Source organism: Loxodonta africana, chromosome 21 (genome assembly GCF_030014295.1).
Source record: "Loxodonta africana isolate mLoxAfr1 chromosome 21, mLoxAfr1.hap2, whole genome shotgun sequence".
Lineage (NCBI taxonomy): Eukaryota > Metazoa > Chordata > Mammalia > Proboscidea > Elephantidae > Loxodonta > Loxodonta africana.
Window position 1 is genome coordinate 43,695,411 of NC_087362.1, and position 19,980 is coordinate 43,715,390.

General features: G+C 43.8%; 1 protein-coding gene across 1 annotated transcript in view; it reads left to right on the forward strand.

Moving 5' to 3' along the window:
* GLG1 (golgi glycoprotein 1) overlaps positions 1-12,016 on the forward strand; it is a 164,671-nt gene extending 152,655 nt beyond the window's left edge. Inside the window, exons 23-26 of the mRNA XM_003417080.4 lie at positions 159-266; positions 1,530-1,650; positions 2,315-2,421; positions 6,937-12,016. Of these exons, the coding sequence (XP_003417128.1) occupies positions 159-266; positions 1,530-1,650; positions 2,315-2,421; positions 6,937-7,104 (504 nt within the window). The 3' untranslated portion in view covers positions 7,105-12,016. The remainder of the gene's footprint in view (positions 1-158; positions 267-1,529; positions 1,651-2,314; positions 2,422-6,936) is intronic.
* Positions 12,017-19,980: the final 7,964 nt, after the last annotated feature.

The window sequence follows — 19,980 nt, forward strand, 5'->3', positions numbered from 1 at the left end:
CCCTCACTTAGAAAACAGCAGTGAGCCATCATGAGGCAGCACCAACACTGCACTGTCCGGAGCTTGTTGGAATCACCAGACTCATCGGGTTTTAAAACCTTTTGCTCATCTCTTTTGTTCAGTGAGGTGGCCTTATTTTGTGTGTGTCCCCTGACCAGATCTCCAGTCTTTGTGCCGAAGAAGCAGCAGCCCAAGAGCAGACAGGTCAAGTGGAAGAGTGCCTCAAAGTTAACCTGCTCAAAATCAAAACCGAGATGTGTAAAAAGGTAACTACCATCACATTTTTAACCCCCCCTTCCTTTTTTTTCCTCTTTCTCTTCTTCCCTTTAATACTGTAGTCTGCATGCCTTAATTATAAAATCTGAAATCCACACCTTCCTTTGCAGAATTCTATGCTGTTCTTTCTTACCAAACTTTAGTTTGGCCCTTGACCATTAATCTCTTATACCAGGTGTTCAGCATTCATAAAAATCAGTCAAACTAAAGCTTTAGTTCATTTCAGAAGCATCGAATAAAAACAGATTTATAGAAGATATGACTGCTAACTATAAATTATACAGAATTGAAATCCTATTTAATCTTTTTTAAAAAGCTTTCTTTAAAAAAAAATGTTTCAGTGACATCATTATCAAGTTGATGAGATTGTGGTATGCAGATTTTTCAACTGCTAAAATACTTTCTGATTCTGCATTGTCTGGGGAATGGTAGGATTTGGTTAAAAACTAAATTGAGATATTGTCCTTTGGCTCCATTATCGTTATTTTGAGGAGGACTTTTGGGGCAATATTTGGATTTGGGTTTTTGTTCGTTTTTGTTATTGTTGTTTTTCAGGGACTCCAGCCTTTCTATTGATAGCAAACTGTAATTTTTGCTTAAGAAAGCCTTTCTGGCCTGTCTTTTCCTTCTTTAATTTCATGAAGTCTAAATGGAGAGTCTGTAGGGTTGCCGTCAGTACTATCATGTTTGTGTTCCTCTTGTTCAGAAAACCTTTAAACTCAAAAAAGAATTATCTTGTAGTCATACTTCTTTTCATTTTGAGCAAAACAGCACTGGAGTGAAACACTTTGTAAGCAAGGATACCTTTGTTTGATTAGGAATTTCAATCACTTACATCTGCACCACTTTATAGCATATCACCCTGATTTCCAGATTTCTTAAAGTGACAAAATAACTGTATTATACCACTAAAAATACTAACATTTAGGAACTTTAAAATAATATGGCGTACCAGATACCAGAAACCCAAATCGGGTCTTAAAATCACTAAGGGGTAGAGAAAATCTCATCTTTTTACCTGCTACTTTATTTAGCAGACAGCTTTGCATGCACTGGATCTCCAAGACATATTTATTAAATTGGATGCTACTGTGTTCTTTGCATCATTGCCACCTATCCCAGAGTAATCTCTCTTGTTAACCCTCAACCTTCCCTCCTTGATTTTTTTTGTTTGTCTATAAAGTACTTACAGGCAACAGATCTGATGCATTTGCTCTATAAAAGTTCCCTCTGCAATGGTCTTCCCTTCCCAGGAAGTGTTAAACATGCTGAAGGAAAGCAAAGCAGATATCTTCGTGGACCCAGTTCTTCATACAGCTTGTGCCCTGGACATCAAACATCACTGTGCAGCCATTACCCCTGGCCGAGGGCGTCGTAAGTCACTCCCAACTCAGCTCTGTGTTCACTCTGACCCTATCTGAACCTGAACTATTCCGGAAGGAGTAAAGACTTCCTCCCAGACATCAGTTTGCAGCCACTCTGATCTGTAGCTACAGCTCAATCACAGACAAAATCCCTTGTGGACCTGGTTGATGCCAGGACTAGGCTTGTATAGCAAAATGAATTTAGGACTAGTCCTACAGGTGTAACTCCCCTAGCCATGATCAGAGCTACGGAATTGTTGGAAGAGAAGGAGTTGTCAGTTATTTATTGGGGAAACAAAAGTTAGGCCATCACCATAGCCTTCATTTTCCCCTTTCCCAAACTAGAACAGCTTTGTCAGCTTCTCCAGACTAGACTCAATAGACAGGTTCTGTGTGAGGCTGGGACCAGGGCAGCTGTAAAAGTTGTGTCTGAGCCAGGCGTGACCAATAAAAATGAAAGAAGTTTTAGGAGAGATTCTCAACAGCCAGCCCTGGAAATTAAGTACCATTGCTTTCCCTGTTGGATCTTGGGTCAGGCTTCCTGGAATGGATTTAACTTTGTTTAGCCCACAGATCTGAAATCTCTGGTGCTCGGATGCTTTGTTGCCCACCCTTTCAGGAGTTTCTCTGTTCTGTAGTTTCAGACCTTTCTGCTTATCCCTTTCCTTCCACAGAAATGTCCTGCCTTATGGAGGCCTTGGAGGACAAGCGGGTGAGGTTACAACCTGAGTGCAAAAAACGCCTCAACGACCGGATTGAAATGTGGAGTTATGCAGCAAAGGTAATGACCCAGAAAATCTCCTAAAGCAACTATCTCTTCTGCCAATCTCTTAATCTCTTCGAGAGACCTGACTGGTCGTCTTATACTTATCATCAGACCTGGCTGTAATTGTATATGAAAAATCTGTCAGTGCACCTTTTCTTTAAAACTTCTTGGCTGTCCATGAGCCTGGAGCCGCATCTCCTTTTGCACTGGGTTTGTGTCTTCAAGGCTCTGCCCAGGCCACTACTTTCTGCCCTCAGTTACCCATAGTCAGCCTCTGAAAAATGAGTCACCAAAAGGAGGGATGTGACTTAAGCCAACCGTGCACCTATTATTTGTCCAAACTCAAAGAGAAAACGGACCTCAGGCCCATGAGAAAAGAAAGAAATTCTACCTCTCCTGTCTTGTAGGTGGTGTTTTTAATTTCACAGAGTCTTTAGGAGAAGAATATATATATGAGACTAGCCCTTAGCTAGCCTGGAACATGGAGAATAAAAGAAATGATGAGACATCAGGACGTTTGTGAATATGTGTGGTACCCATGCTAGGGGAGATTTTTCCTACAAAAATTCAGTCTCAGTGAGAAGAAGAACAGTTCTCATGTATACATTGTTTTATAGTTTACAAAACACTTTGATGGCTTTATTACCTCATTTGAACTTTGAGATAACCCTGCAAGGTAAATGGAATGATTATTTCCTCACTTTACAGTAGAGGAAACCATGACTTCAGAGATGATGACTTGTCAGAGGTTTCTCGGTGAAAAGGACATGGTTCTGGATCCGTGCTGGATCCCACAGTGGAATAGATGTTTCCAGTTACCTTAAATGCAGAGAGTGACCGCGGGACTCACCTTTTTCCTGGTTAATTTCCTCCTGTCACTCATATGCTTAAAGGCCAAGGAGAACAAGGCAAGAGGGAAAGACCACAGAAAATCTTTTTTTTTTTTTTTTTTTAATTTTTATTGTGCTTTAAGTGAAAGTTTACATACCAAGTCAGTCTCTCATACAAAAACTTATATACACCTTGCTATTTTTTTTTTTTTATATATACTCCTAGTTGCTCTCCCTCTAATGAGAAAGCACACTCCTTCCCTCCACTCTCTATTTTCATGTCCATTCGGACACCTTCTGACTCCCTCTACCCTCTCATCTCTTCTCCAGACAGGAACTACCCACATAGTCTCATGTGTCTAGTTAATCCAAGGAGCTCCCTCTTCACCAGTATCATTTTCTATCCCATAGTCCAGTCCGGTCCCTGTCTAAAGAGTTGGCTTTAAGAATGGTTCCTGTCTTGGGCTAACAATAGGTCTGGGGACCATGACCTCTGGGGTGCTTCTAGCCTCAGTTGGACCATTAAGTCTGGTCTTTTTACAAGAATTTGGGGTCTTCATCCCACTGCTCTCCTGCTCCCTCAGGGGTTCTCTGTTGTGTTCCCTGTCAGGGCAGTCATCAGTCGTAGCTGGGCACCATCTAGTTCTTCTGGTCTCGGGCTGATGTAATCTCTGGTTTATGTAGCCCATTCTGTCTCTTGGGCTCATAATTACCTTGTATCTTTGGTGTTCTTCATTATCCTTTGGTCCAGGTGGGTTGAGACCAATTGATGCATCTTAGATGGCCGCTTACTAGCATTTAAGACCCCAGACACCACTGTCCAAAGTGGGATCCAGAATGTTTTCTTAACAGATTTTATTATGCTGGTTGACTTAGACGCCCCTTGAAACCATGGTCCCCCAGACCCTTGCCCCTGCTACGCTGGCCCTCGAAGCATTCAGTTTATTCAGGAAACTTCTTTGCTTTTGGTTTAGTCCGGTTGTCCTGACCTCTCCTGTATTGTGTGTTGTCTTTCCCTTCACCTAAAATAGTTCTTATCTACTGTCTAATTAGTGAAAACCCCTCTCCCTCTCTCCCTCCCCACTCTCATAACCATCAAAGAATATTTTCTTCTCTGTTTAAACTATTTCTCAAGTTCTTATAATAGTGGTCTCATACAATATTTGTCCTTTTCCAGCAGACTAATTTCACTCAACATAATGCCTACCAGATTCCTCCATGTCATGAAATGTTTCACGGATTCATCATTGTTCTTTATTGTTATAAGTCGGAATCGACTCGATGGCACTGGGTTTACTGGGTAGTATTCCATTGTGTGAATATACTATAATTTATTTATCCATTCATCCATTGATGGGCACCTTGGTTGCTTCCATCTTCTTGCTATTGTAAACAATTTTGCACTGAACATGGGTGTGCATATATCTGTTCGTGTAAAGGCTCTTATTTCTCTAGGATATATTCCAAGGAGTGGGAGTGCTGGATCGTATGGTAGTTCTATCTCTAGCTTTTTAAGGAAGCGCTAAATCATTTTTCAAGGTGTTTGTACGATTTTACATTCCTACCAGCAGTTTGTAAGTGTTCTAATCTCTCTGCAACCTCTCTAACATTTATTATTTTGTGTTTTTTGGATTAATGCCAGCCTTGTTGGGGTGAGATGGAATTTCATTGTAGTTTTGATTTGCATTTCTCTAATGGCTAATGATCATGAGCATTTCCTCATTGTGAGCATTTCCTGTTAGCTACCTGAATGTCTTCTTTAGTAAAGTGCCTGTTCATATCCTTTGCCCATTTTTTAATTGGGTTGTCTTTCTGTAGTTGAGTTTTTGCAGTATCATGTAGATTTTAGAGATCAGTCACTGATCAGAAATGTCATAGCTAAAAACTTTTGAAGTCTTTGGATGAGTATAGGTGTTTGATTTTTAGGAGCTCCCAGTTATCTGGTTTTTCTTCTGTATTGTTAGCGATGTTTTGTGTACTGTTTATGCCATGTATTAGGGCCTATTTTTTCTTCCATGATCTTTATTGTTTTAGATTTTACATTTAGGTCTTTGGTCCATTTGAGTTAGTTTGTGTGCATTGTGTGAGGTATGGGTCTTATTTCATTTTTTTTGCAGATGGATATCCAGTTATGCCACCATCATTTGTTAAACAGACTGTCTTTTCCCCATTTAACTGACTTTGGGCCTTTGTCAAATATCAGCTGCTCATATTTGGGTGGATTTACGTCTGGATTCTCAATTCTGTTCCACTGGTCTACGTATCCGTTGTTGTACCAGTACCAGGCTGTTTTGACTACTGTGGTGTTCTAAATATGTTCTAAAATCAGGTAGTATGAACTGTAAATATGTTCTAAAATCAGGTAGTGTGAGGCCTCCCACTTTGTCATTCTTTTTCAGTAATGCTTTACTTATCCGGGGCCTCTTTCCCTTCCATATGAAGTTGGTAATTTGTTTCTCCATCTCATTAAAAAATGTCATTGGAATTTGGATCAGAATTGCTTTGTATCTATAGATGGCTTTTGGAAGAATAGACATTTTTACAATGTTAAGTCTTCCTAACCATGAACAAGGTATGTTTTTCCACTTGTGTAGGTCTCTTTTGGTTTCTTCCAGTAGAGATCACAGAAAGTCTTCATACCTAGACGTAAGGGAAATGAGGGGAAGGAATCATAGTTGTCACAATGCCAAGCACTTCTCCCTCTTCTCCCAAGGGAAAAGAGGTAGCTTTGAAGTCCTGGTTCATTCTGTCCTCACTAGTTTCCACTCCCTTGAATCACTTAGCATTTCTTCAGACTGCTTGTTTTGTGTTGGCAAATGTAAATGCTGATGCTCAAATTGAATTGATCTCAAGCTTCTCCTGCTCTGTCCCATGTACATAAGATGAGCATAGGAGATGCTCGGCCCTCTCTGGGCCAGCCCTGCTCAGGCACCCAGACAAATGGGAAACTGTACTGACTCCAAAGAACAGGTTGGTGTGCACCTGGGGAACCTTTCAGTCCTGATTCTTCCATAACGGGCTACTCTGGAGGTCCATCTGAGAAACCAGTGAGGAAAACTGAGGATGAAAACTGGTTAGACTGTAAGTGTCCAGATTGGGCAAGTTGTTTAAGTATATTCAGTTTAGCCCACATTTGCAAATTATTAATTATTGGTTATTGATGTAGGGGAATGTTTATCATATAATGCTGAATGAAAAAAGTCACGATACAGAATTAACATACAACAGAACCTCAACTTGTTTGTATTTAAAAAGACAGCAAACAAAAAGTAAGAAGAAAAGTCAAAATGTCTAAGAAGCTATGGCCTTCTGCAAGTCACTTACTCCCCTAGGCCTCTGGTTCTTCATCTATAATATGGGAGTAATAAAACCTGCTTGCTAGGATTACTGTGAGGAGGAAGTGAATGAAAACATGTGCGGGGCCCTGACTTGTGTTATTATGTTAGTGGTGATCGCTGTGGTGGAATTGCGGGTGACTGCGCCTCTTTTGTATTTTTCTGTATTATTTTTTGTGGTAGACATACAGTTTTATGATCACGAAAAAGAGTTGTAGCTCTGTGTTTTATTTTCTTGTTCCCTTCCCTCCTTCCCAAAAGAAAAGACATCAATCGAACTAGGAATTGAGGGTGGCAAGTTAGTCTGAGCACTGCCACCAGCCCAATTGTCTCTTAGAGGATGATGCTGCTATGTGTCCTTCCAGGTGGCCCCAGCAGATGGCTTCTCTGATCTCGCCATGCAAGTGATGACATCCCCATCAAAGAACTACATTCTCTCTGTGATCAGTGGGAGTATCTGCATATTGTTCCTGATTGGCCTGATGTGTGGACGTATCACCAAGCGAGTGACACGAGAGCTCAAGGACAGGTAGAGCCATCTTGACCACCAAAGGAACTACCTGTCCAGTGCCCAGTTTGTACAGCCCTCCTGTATAGTGTACCTACTCACCTCCCTCTTCTAAGAGGTGACAGCAACACCCATGTTAGAGCAGCAGCAGGTATCCACTGCATTGTCCTATCTCAGACGTCACCCATGTCCTCGTTCTCAGCCATTTGTGCAGCATCAACAGCTGGCCGCTTCAATTACTGCCTTTGTTGGCAAACTTTGGGTTACCTGCCCGTAGACAAGTCTTTCTCATACCAACAGAACTACCAGTACTTCCAGAACCAAGTCACCTGACCTGCAACTCATGATTTTTTTTAAAAACCACCAAAAAAAAAGAAAGCAATTTTTAAAGAAAGGAAAAAAAAATGTATATAGTACCACATCTCCTCCAGGCTTAATTTGGGCAATGAGGTTATGTCTTGTGTGTGACTGTGTAAAGGCAGGACTTTAGAGGGGAAGCATACTACCCAGTATGCTCTAACTGGGATGTCTTGCTCATTTCTCAAAAGCACCTTTGGGCCATTTCAGGCTATGGACCCAGGAGTGGGAAACCACTAACCAGCCTGCTCTGGGTCCACTTTTCTTCTGCTGAAACAGTAATGCCTTCAGTTCCCACTCTAGGAGAGCCACTGCTGGTGAAGACCACAAAGCCATGGGTATTTCTCTGATTCCTCACCTCAGTGAAGTACAACATGAGCCTCCCTAGGCCAACAGCATAAGGGTTGGGGAGAGGGTCAAAAGTTCATGAAGCTTATCAGTCCCTTGAACTGTACTGACAGGCTGGATTCTGATTCTCTACAGGTAGCAGGATCCCATTGATCTTCCTTATCCAGGATAGTGCAGGACCCCAGTGGGTTTGGATTGACCCTGCTGAGGTAGTTCTTCTAAAAGTCCTCAGCTTCACCAATAGGCATTGACTAGGAGGAAGGGTTCCTTTGACACGTGGATGGAGGGAGGGGCAGGGCAGGAAGGTTCCATTCACTCTGCTTTATTTTTTAGGCTAAAATATAGGTCAGAGATAATGGCATGGTCTCAGGGTGTGGCTGGCAGTCCCACCTGACCTTTCTGCAGGCTCAAGACAAGCTCCTTTTTACCCCTACATGGAGACGGTGTGGAAAGTGATTACATTAAAAGATGGAGGATTTTCTCCATTTTTTTTCCTTTCTATCCATTTGCTGTGTATACCCACTCCCTTAGGCATTGGCTAAATGCCTTTCTAGAACCTGAGCTTTGTAGAAGCAATATTCCTGGCTTTTCTCCCTCATTCCCCCAGTTTGGGGAGGACAGGTTTGGGGTATAAACAAGGAGGAGTCCAGGCATCATGGTTCAGTTCTGGCACACCTTTGAATGAGTCTGGGGCATAAAGTCATAGTGGCTACAGAGAGGACAGCATGTACAGTAGGAGATATATTTATATAATATATATTTTATTAACCTATTAGATGTCCACAAAGTATTCCAAATCACGTGCCTAAAACCGTCCACATAGACCAAGGCCCATTCATGGTGCCCTTCCTTCCCCTGCCTCACCTCTGCCACTGTCCACATATGCTACGGTACCTAAAGCAACATTTGTCTTCCCTGAAATGTGTTCACATTCAAGGTGGGGAACGTGTCAGTGTGTGTCAGCAGATCCAAATCACTCCTTGTCTCACCTGACTGACGTACATTTGAATACTATGGTTTTCTTCTTTTTTGCCTCCTTCCCTGGAGGCAGTAGGTTCTAGAAGCCAGCTATATATATCCAGTCCCCCCTCCCCCCCCCCCAGCTTAGGGTAATACGTCACACCAAGGGGAGCTGCTAAGCTGCTTGGCCCCTCGGCCCTGCTCCTAGGGGCTTCCTGATTCTCAGTAACTGTCCTGGGATTCTTCAATCTCATAAAACTTGAAATTCTTGGAGTACATGCTGCATGCCCTGTCACCACCACTGCTGGACTTAATTGAGCTGGTCCAGATATTCCCTCTCCAGGGGCTCCCATCTGGGTGGTGGGGCTGGTGAGGCTTTGCATTGAGAACTGGGAATGTTTGATTGAGAACCAGGAATGTTATCTAAATGCAGGCCCCCCTCTGACGTGTCTGGCATGGTTTACAGGCTAGGATTAGGGTTCATCACTTGATGAGGGTAGGGGGTGCCGTGCTGCATCTCTGCTGTCTCCCTCCCAATATATATGTGAAGCATTCCTGTAGTTCTAATGTGTCTCAATAGTTTTGTTCTTTTTTAACTGAGAGAAGATTCCATTAGTTGTGTGCAGCAGATTTGGAAATTTGAAAAGGTATTAGGCTCATGAAACATTTGTCATAGAAGTGATAACTCTAGTAGTATATTCAACTGCTTGTTGCAAGACAGAATTTCACCATCCTACTGGTTTTCCTGGGAATAGTTTCCTGTTACAGGTTCTTAAAAGTCCCTAGGCAGCATCCTGAGCAGGTGTTCTAATCCAAGGGATCCAGCACCATCTGAACTGGCAGCCCAGCCACATCCATTCTGGACCTCATTTGGCATGATAAAGTAGGTTTGGGACCACCTCCAGTTACTGGCCTCATAGGTCAATCAAGGGTATGAATCAACTAGTTGAGAATTAGGAAGAAAAGGAAAGCATAACCTTGGTGTAGGAGCTGATGATGGATTTTGGCCTTTATCTCTTCTCATGTAGTCCAGCCCATGAATAATAACATAAGTAGCAGGTAGGGGTTTTTTTGCCAAGGCCAAGTGATTCGCTCAAGGCTCTAGGCGTTTGCTGAAAATGACCATTGCCCAGTAACTGTCATCTAGCTTTGTCAGCTCACTCCAGTATCTCAGGGACTCTTACACATAGTGTGCTCACGACACTCCAGAGGCATCAGGAGTCTCCTGGGCTGGAGGCACTGCAGTACAGGAAATCAGAAATCTGAGCAAAATGTCAAGAACAAGACTGTTTCCCCTCAAACAGAACTGCTCCCACAGAAGGGCAGCTCTGAGTGAGGCTTTCACCTCACTGTCCCCCGGTCTTGCTCTGTTTTGCTGCTGTCCCAGGAAGCAGCATCAAGATGGGAGCCACCCCGAAGGTTTGGGTTCACTCCAGTGGGAAAGCCCCCTCCTCTGCATTCCCTGGAGACCCTCTGGCTGTCACTTCCAGTTACAGCCCCAGTTCTGTGGATCCAGTCAGCTTGTTCTGAGCCAGCGCACCCTTAGAAGCTAGGGGAATTCTGGAGTGGCTGATTAAGTTGTGTTCGGTGAGCAAGGTGGCGACTAGAATCCATTGTAGGCCTTTAACTGTCTCATATCCTGAAACTTGGTCTTCTGGGGAACAGTGAGCAGCTCAAGGTTGCAGGAGTAGGGAAACTGCTTTCCTAGAGGTGCAACAGAAAATTACTGGCAGATGTCATTTCTTCCTGTTTCCCAAAGTCATCTAATAGAAGAACCCAATGGTGAAGAGAAGTACCCAGCTGTTGTATATCCAGACTTCTGGAAATGTCTCCCATCCTCCCTTAGCCCAGGTTTCTGGTCCTGCCCCTATCCCAAAGATCCCCACTATGGAAATCATCCGGGGAGAGGTAAGTTGCTTCTTGGGACCTTATTTCTTAGCTGGTCTCAAGTCTGAGAAAAGGTTTTCTCTTCCCATTCCTTTCCCACACACAAAAAAATAAACATTTGCTACATATAACTTATTCTAAGTAAGCAGATAAGGAAAAGGAAGCTGAATAGGGACCTGCAAAGTCAACCAACCCAGCCACACAATCCTGGAACATTCAACCTAAATTTTGGCCATGGAACAGAGAAGACTGCCATTTTCAAGTATGTACATTTTGCCTGTTTACTTATATTTCAAATTCTTAAGAATTTGAAAAACCTCAAAGATCAGAATGCTCCATTTTATTTCTTACCTTTTGGGTAGCACCTATGTACATTATAAAATGTAGTATTCTAGTGCTGAGTTTCTCCTGGGCTTCTGGGTATACTTCTTTCTCTTCTCCTAATTCTTGGCCTCTTTACCCCTAGTCTATGATTCCCAAACGGTTTGTGCCAGAGGATCTGATGTTCAGGCCTGTCTCTCTCTCTCATCTGCCTTTAGTTAACCATTTCTCTAGCCACACTCCTCCTCGGTCCTCCTCCCTCCACTGGGGCCAAGGTCACATGTTAGGGCAAATCCCCCTTTCCACTCAGACCTTAGACAACAGATAAATCACTAGCAAGCCCAGACTGAATCTTCAGGGTGACAGACTCCCCCAAACCATCTGGTGAGATCACTGTGGGGACCCAGGGATTGTTTTTCATCGAAGTAGAAAGGTGGGACTATCCACTCAGTGGGTGTGAAAGGATCCTGACTGGTGGTGTCCTCTCCTTTCCCTACCCCATCATCCCCCACGATGCACAGTAGGGGTGTAGGGAGGTACGTAGTAAGGAAATCTTCCTGGGCAAGGAGAAGTTCAGACAGTGCCTCTGTATTCTGCTTTTTGCCTTTTCCCCCAAGAGGACTGACATCTGGACCCCAGAGCCCAGCAGGGCGCTATGCCAGACAGGCCAGGTGGTTTGAGCAGGTCCCAGCCAGACTACAGTGCACTGGATGCAGTGCCGACAGGAGGGCTGGCAACAGGAGGGGTTCCTGAGCAGCTTCTCCCAGCACAATGTCCTGGGTCAGTCCAAGCAGGAAAACAGACTGCACAGCAAATGCTGTGAGCGCTTAGGCCTTTAACTTTTTTTTTTTTTTTTTGAGAAAGAAAAAAGGAAAGTAAAATGAAACCTCTTTTGTAAATGGTTTTCCTTTCTATGTACAAAATCCTGGCAGTTCCTTGTTTTTACATGTTCATGCTGTGTAATTTTGAGATGTTACTGAGATTCTGAACATAATGTGCATTTTTTTCTGTACAGATGAAATGGGAGAATTTAATAAAGAGTTTGCAGGTTTTTACTTGTTAAATCTTCTCTCTGGTCACTGGGAGGAATCCCCAATAATCTGTTTTACTAGTAGAAGTTTATAAAGCTATAAAAATGACTGTGAACTCCCCTACTGATGCTCACAAACCTTGCTGATAAGGTTTTCCATCTTCTTGGCTACTTAGGTCAAGCAGAGTAGGGCCATAGAGCTTTTTGAGGAAGGGGCACCTCAATGCCGTTGTTTTCAGTATGCTAGTGGCAGAGCTAGAGGTTGAATCTGCAGTTTCTGACTCTCAGGCTGAAGTGTCCAGAATGATTCATGTCCTGAGGCTCCCTCCTGAGGAGAGCACATACCTGGAACCTCTGTCTGTAGACAAACCTGGTCTCTATTGCCCCATCAAGGCCCAGAACTAGGCTGAACTTGTTTCAGTGCTCTCCTGTTTCCCTTTGTATTCCCCTCCTCCCCATTCCAACAGCCCAGTCCCTGGGGTCAGTGACCTTCACTGTGAGCCTTTTCTTCTGCTTTCTCTCACTTTGGGGAAAGATAATTTGCATCTGGATGTTAAAAATTAACAGCTTAAGGGATTTTCATGTTACCAGTGATTTCATGTAGTAATGTCAGTACTGATTCAAGTAATAGAATACTCTCAACAAAAGAGACAGTAACCTGGGACCCAGGGTTTCTTGTCTGAACACAAATCAACAGCTGTCACTTATGAGGTGGTGGTGGTGGTTGGTTTCCATCGAGTCAATTCTGACTCAAGGTGACCCCATGTATGCAGAGTAGAACTCCTCCCTAGGGTTTTCAAGGCTGTGTGACCTTTCGTAAGCAGATCACCAGATCTGTTTTCCAAGACACCTCTGGGTGGACTTGAACCACCAATTTTTTGGCTGGTAGTCAAGCACTTAACCATTTGTGCCACCGAGGGACTCCTTATAATATGGTAGCCCTTTGTATAGAGTGCAGTGGTTAAGAGCTTGGCTGCTAACCAAAAGGTCGGCAGTTCAAATCCACCAGCCACTCCTAAGAAACCCAATGGGGTATTTCTACTCTGTCCTGTAGGATGGCTATGAGTCAGAATCAACTCAAGGGCAACAGGTTTGGTTTTTGTTTTTGTATAGAGGCTAAGAGAAGATGAAGAGGAAAAAAGGAAGAGACTTGTGAGCCTTCTGAGTCCTAACTGTAAATATCCTGTCTAGGGAGCTTTTGGCAGCCATCTGCCTCTGAATATGAGGAATCTGATACCATACGCTCCCTTGAAAGTCTTGGAGAGGCCACCCTGCTTTAGTCTAAGCTCGGGAAATGGGGTTGCAAGGTTTGGACTCCTGGTCACCACAAGGGAAAAGTGGCTCTCTCACCCCAGCTCCACTCTGCCCACAAGTGGACATTATAGCCCCAAAGGCCCTGGCAGGGATGGGGAACATACTACCCAGATGAAGCCCCCCACCCCTAAATTTTGTATGTGAAGATTTTTCTGGAAAAAAGATCCTTGGCCAACTTCAGTCCTCAGAGGGGTTTGTCCTAAAAAAAGACTACGAACTAGTAGATTTTAGCCAAAATAGGGAGAACCTTAGAACATCCAACTCTCTCACTTAAATGAAGAAATGAGGTCCAGAGGGGAGATCTTGCTTTCACAAATAGCTAATTAGCAAAACAAGAATGCCTGGCCCTGGCCTGTATTTTTCTTCTAACCAGTCAGACTGGCTTTTGGACCTGTGTGACAAACCAAAACCTCAGCCTGCATTAGGTTTGGGGGTCAGTGGGGAGTGCCACTGACCTAACCCAGGAGTCTACAGACTCCTTGACAGGACCTCTTCTGGGGGCTATTGACCCTAGTCTTGGAAACGACCCACAGTGTAACAGTGTTTCTTCAAATTCCTTGTATTTGTGGAGAAACTTGGGAAGAGAGAGGGGAAGCTGAGGGTAACAACAGGCAGTAGACTAGGATGAAGCTGGTTGGAACAAGGAAGCAGTAGCTGTAGCACAGGCAGCTGTTCTGAGGACTTGGAAGTTGCTGTGGCTTAGATGGTCATATTCCAGGGCCCTGGCAGGAGTGTGCCTTCTGCCTGGCTGTCTTGGAACCTGCTGCTCCTTGGCCCTCTTGGGTGAGAGGGTCTGGATGGTGGACCCAAGAACAATGATTCTTCCAGAGAGCAACCAGGATCAGGTTACAGAGCTAAGCAGCATCTAGCAGGCCCAGGTAGCAGTAGATCATACCATTAAGGGTCTGTTGGTGTTCTACTGCAGAGGAAACAAGCACAGGATAAAAGGTTGGGCCTAGCCCCCCTGACAATACATTTTCATGGCCTTCTCTTCCCCCCGCCTTTGTCACCTTCCCAAAGCTCGCTCTTGCTCATTTTGTCCTCCTGGAGACTGTATTATTCCCTCTTTTACAGACAGAAAAGTTAGACTAAAGTTCCGTAAGGGCAGGGATGATTTCTGTTTTGTTCCTGCTGTAGCCTCAGGATCACTATCAGTCTGAATTGACTCGATGGCAGTGGGTTTGGTTTTGCTTTGGTAGCCTCAGCACCAGATGTGGTAGTATGGGGGTGGATCTGAGGCCCAGAAAGGAAAATCGCTCACCCAAGTGGCCACAGGGTGTTGGGGGCAAAACCAGGACGAGACCCAGGTGCTCTTGCCTGGATCTAATACACTTTATCAGATATTAATCCAGGGCTCGGTGCTAAGTCTTCATCATCTATAGGAGCTCCCTCAGTCCTCCAGTGGGAGGGTGCCTCTCTTCTCTGAACCCCTGAATATTCTGTGTCCCTATATTGGGATCCTTAGCACATCTTCCCTTGCATCCTAAGCATTGGTCCAGTGTCTGACCTAGCCCTCTAGACTCCCTAATGTTCACTCTGCCCTAGCAAATACTTAGTACTCCATAAATACGTGTTGCATGAATCAGTCTGACAGTGAAAGTAGAGGTCAAAAACCATGGCTTCACCAGCTAGGGGGTCACAGGTCAGTGTCTGGGGAGTCCATACCAAGGTGCATGTCTCCACTATTCTTATGAGTCTCATTCCCGTTCATCTATGGCCCTCTGCACCCTGGAACAGAGCAGGTGGTCTTCAAATAACTCTCTGCTGTAACCCCCACAAGGAAATCAACAGGCATTCACTCCCAGAGAACAGAGAATCCAGGAGTGGCAAGTGATATCAGGACCTTGTGGATATCTGGCCCCACTACTTCACCGCACAGGCTCCAAAATCCAAGTCTAGGCGCCACCCATAGACAGAGGCAGAGCCAGAGGTACTTTGCCACATACAGCCATGCCTAGTTTGGCCTTCCAGGTAACCAGGGGTCATCAGAAAGTCAGAGAGTGGATTTTGGATCTCTGGGTCCGGACAGATGTAGGAGAAAGCCTAGAGTACAACCCCTGGTCCTCAGTGTACTCACCTTGGTCCCAGGGCAGGGGCAGCACAACCTCTGAGACCCAACTCTGGTGCCCAGATATCCCTGCCATCCCCTGAGGCAGCTGCAGCCAGCTGACCATGGGGTCCCCAAGTCTCCCTGTGAAGTCCTCCTCCTCCTGGTGTTGGCATCTCAGGACACAGGAGACCCTCAGAGGGGCAAGGTGGTGTCCTAGAGCCACACGAAGTGTGAGGAAGGGAGGGCCAGCAGCTGAGATGAGCAGGCTCAGCTGCGGAGGCAGGGAGGCGGGGGGGTCGGAGAGCAGGGGGTTGCACCTCCACTGTAGGGAATGAAGGGGAGAGGGACATTAGCTAACACCACCAGCCTCTTTCAACTTAGCTCCATATCCCCTTCTTGGGCCTGCTGGAGGTTCTCTTTTTCCTCCCAGCTCCCAGAGATTCTGCCTTTCCTCACCTCTCCCAGAATCTACTTTTTTCTCCCACAACTATCCAGGCTTGTTCAGAGGCTTGTTCAGCAGAGCATGGACTCTGAGCTTGTCTCTCCACATCTACCTTCCCTCAGGACCTCTATTATCCTTTATATATAGCAGGGCAAGGGAATGGACTTAATGTTCTTGATTAGGCTTCCCCCTGTGAGTCTAAAAGTCTGCATCTGAGGTGTCTATGTCTGTCCTCGAATCCTCCGAGCCAGTCCCCCGAGCACAAAGCTTGAACCTCTTCCCTGTCAACAGTCCAACTTCTCCAGCTATCCTTCTCTCCTTCCCTTCACCCCACCAACCAAGGCTTCCTTCAGAGGGGCTCTACCACCTACACCTTTCTCTACAAACCTACTACCACCTTTGTTCCACTGCAGCCCTACACACTAGGGGCTGTGGTGCCCTACACCCTAGGACTCACCCTGGTAGAGCAGACAGGTACCCTCTCCAAAGATATACTGGCCTGAAAACCATATGGCACAGTAGTAGATACCCTCCTCAGCAGGGCTGGCATTGCTCACAGTGAGGCAGGCACCATTCTAGGGCAGGTCCAGTTCTGCCAGGAAGTGGGGATTCACACTTAAGCCATAGGTGGGGGGAAGCCCGCTGACTCAGCAGGAAGGTGGCCCACTCCCCTTCAGCTGCTGGTACCAAGATAAGACATGGGCCCTGGCAGGGCAGCCCTGCACCACACACCAGATCTGTGGATTGCCTTGTCTGCTCCCCACAAGAAGGCTGAGGCTGAAACAGAGAGGGCAGGAAGACATCTGAGGCACCTGAGGAAACAGAAGATAGTGACCCACTAAAAACACCTCCATAGTTATTAAGCACTTACTAGGAACTCAGCCTAGTACGAGGATAGGGAAAATACCAAAAGTGAAGCTATAGGGACCACTAGAGTTTCATAAAAAAAGATAAACATCAATAGAAAAATAAGCAAAGGGATATGAACAAGCAGCATTCAGAAGAACTACAAATTCCCTCAAGAAATATTTATCATGTGCCTAGTATGTACCAGATTCTTTCTGATGCTTGGGATACAGCAGAGACCAAGAGACAAAAATCCTACCATCGTGAAACTTTTGAGTTAGGGAAAACAAATACGAAAAGATGGTTCATCTTTATTAAGAAAAACTTTGCATATTAAAGTGAGGTATTTTTCACCTATTAGGTTAAAAAGCAAAGATTAAAAAGATGAGTTTGAAGGATCGCAGAGAATTTGAGCAAACAGGCACTCTGCTGCACTGTTGGTAAGTGTGCTCATAACAGTCTTTCTAGAGAGTCATTTGGCAATACCAAATTTATAAATCATCATAGTCTCTGATCTGGGAATTCCATTTCTACGAATTTATTCTATAAAAATAATTGAACTCAAGTATACTATATACCTGGAGCCCTGATGGTGGTTAAGAGCTTAGCTGCTAACGAAAAGGTCGCCAGTTCGAATCCACCAGCTGCTCCTTGGAAACCCTATGGGGCAGTTCTGCTCCGTCCTACAGGGTTGCTATGAGTTGGAATCAATTCTACGGCAACGGGTTTATACTGTATACCTATAAGAATGATCATTATCATAGTCTCTAATAATGACAAAATAAACAACTGTAATTACCTAAATACCTATACCTGTTGCCATCGTGGAGACCCCATGTACAATGGAACAAAACACTGCCCAGTTCTGTCCTCCTCTAAGATTATTAACTACAAAGAGAAAAAAAATAGTCATCTGCAGTAGAGAGACCTGGTAGACCCCAAATTAACCATCACCAATAAGGGGACAAATAGCCACTGCGTGCCTCCTGACATCCTCATATAAGGTACTAGGGGACACAACATCCTTTCTGTGGTATTCCTGTCAAAAATGTATAACCTGAATCTAAGCAGAAACAGCAGACAAGTCCAAACTGATGAACTAGCCTGCACTCTTAAAAAATTGGGCTGCACTCTTTAAAAATGTGGTCAGAGAGATAAAAGACTGAGGAACTGTTCTAGATTAAAGGAGACTAACAAAACATGATAACTAAATGCAGTGTATGATCCTGGATTGGATCCCAAATGAGAAAAGTTTTTTTCTTATTTTGCTGTAAAGAATATTAATGGGAATTGATATAAAAGTTTGGCCTTATATAAGTACCTATGAAATATTTAGATATTAAAGACAAGAACAGTATGTCTGCAAATAAGAGTTAAAAAATAATAAAGCTAATGTGGCAAAATGTTAACATTTGGGGAATCTGTGTGAAAGGGATACAGGAATTCTTTGTCATATTTTTGCAACTTTTCTGTGAACATGAACATACTTCCAAATACAAAGTTAAAAAACTAAATTAACCTCACCACTGAGGCGCAAAATGGGCACTAAGTGCCTCCAGTTGTGATTCTCTAAGAAAGATAAAACATCACTTGTGACTTGTGTTGTAATCAAAAATTCATAACCTGAAGCTAAACATCTGGAAACCTCCGACAAACCAGTTGAGGAACATCCTAGAAAATACCTGGCCTGTATTCTTTTAGAACTGTCAATGTCATGAAAGATAAAGAAAGGTTAAGGAACTAAACTGTTCCACACTAAAGGAGGCTAAAGAGAAATGGCAACCAAATACAGTATGTGATCCTGGGCTGGATCCTGTGCCGGGGGGATTTTAACCTCTATTCTTAGCAAATCATAACCAAAAATTGATTTCAGCTGGATTATATATCTAAACCTGGAAGGGAAAACAAACCTTTTAAGAAAACACAATTTGTGTGTGTAAGGTAAACAAAGATTTCTTAAATACAACAGCAGAAAAGGTCAATTATAAAGGAAAAACTACATAGATTTAACACTAAAATTAAGAGCTTCTGTTCATCGTAAGACACTACCATATTCTTATGCAAATAACACACAGGTTATATGTTTTTTGCAAACCACAAAACCCTCCCTGCACTATTTTCTCAAGCACGCTGTATCAGTATTTTTACATGTTGCTGTCTTCAATTTTTTTTTCCTGTCCAACGGATTTAATGTTGCCAGGATAAAACTGATCTCATGGAAACTTCTTTTAAGGTATGTATTTTCCTAAACCATTGCAGATACTGAGTTTGGGGATTTTTTTGGTGGCGAATTTGAGGAAGGTGACCATCTTTTACTCCCTCTCATCCAGAAGTTGCTGGCCTACTGTGGTTCTCATTCTCACAGAAAGGCCATTCCTTTTCTTGAATTTAGAAATCCAGGTGATTCCTCTTTCATTTGCCAGAAGCTTTGCTTTGATCTGAATTACGACAGTAGAGACAGCTTGATTTTGGTCCCTTCAAAAAATAATCCACTCTTTCAGATGTTCTCCAACTCAGTCCATTTCACTTTGAGCTCACGACATGCACGTTTTTGCAGATTCATTTTTTCCAGCTCCTTTTACTCCTTTCTCCATTGGCGAATGGACAACTCTTCAACCTCGAACTCTCCTGCTGTTCTGTTGCTTGTTTCTTCTGCCCTCAGGACTTTGAATTTGAAGCTGGTGTTGTAGGACTTGTGTTTAATTCCTGCCATGATCCTAAAGGGTTCTAAGATTTAGATTTATAAACTTGAAAAATGTGTGCAATATGATCGGTAACAGGCTGGTTCTAGTAAAGAGATCGCAAAATTGAAATGTGAGGTATACAAGAAGGAAAACCAAAAAAAAAAAAAAAAACCCCAAACCTTAGCTGTTGAGTCAATTCCAATTCATAGCAACCCTATGCAGCAAAGCAGAACTGCCCCCATAGAGTTTCCAAGGAGCACCTAGTGGATTCGAACTGCCAGCCTTTTCGTTAGCAGCCGTAGCACTTAACCACTACGAGGCAAAGGTCTCTTTATGTGCTCGCAAGCATATGACTAAAGGTGACATGATCACTGATCAAAGACATGGGCACTAATAAGATAATTGCAGACTAACATAGCTTAAAAGTTTCACTTAAGGTGATCTGATAAGTTTTTCCCGTTCAACTGTTGAGCTAAGGGAAACCCTGGTGGTACAACGGCTGCTAACCAAAAGGTCAGCAGTTGACTCCACCAGATGCTCTTTGGAAACTCTATGGGGCAGTCCTACCCCGTCCTATAGGGCCACTATGAGTCGGAATCGACTCGGCAGCAACGGGTTTGGTTTTTTTGGTGTATTGAGCTAAATGCAATCGTTCATCAGTT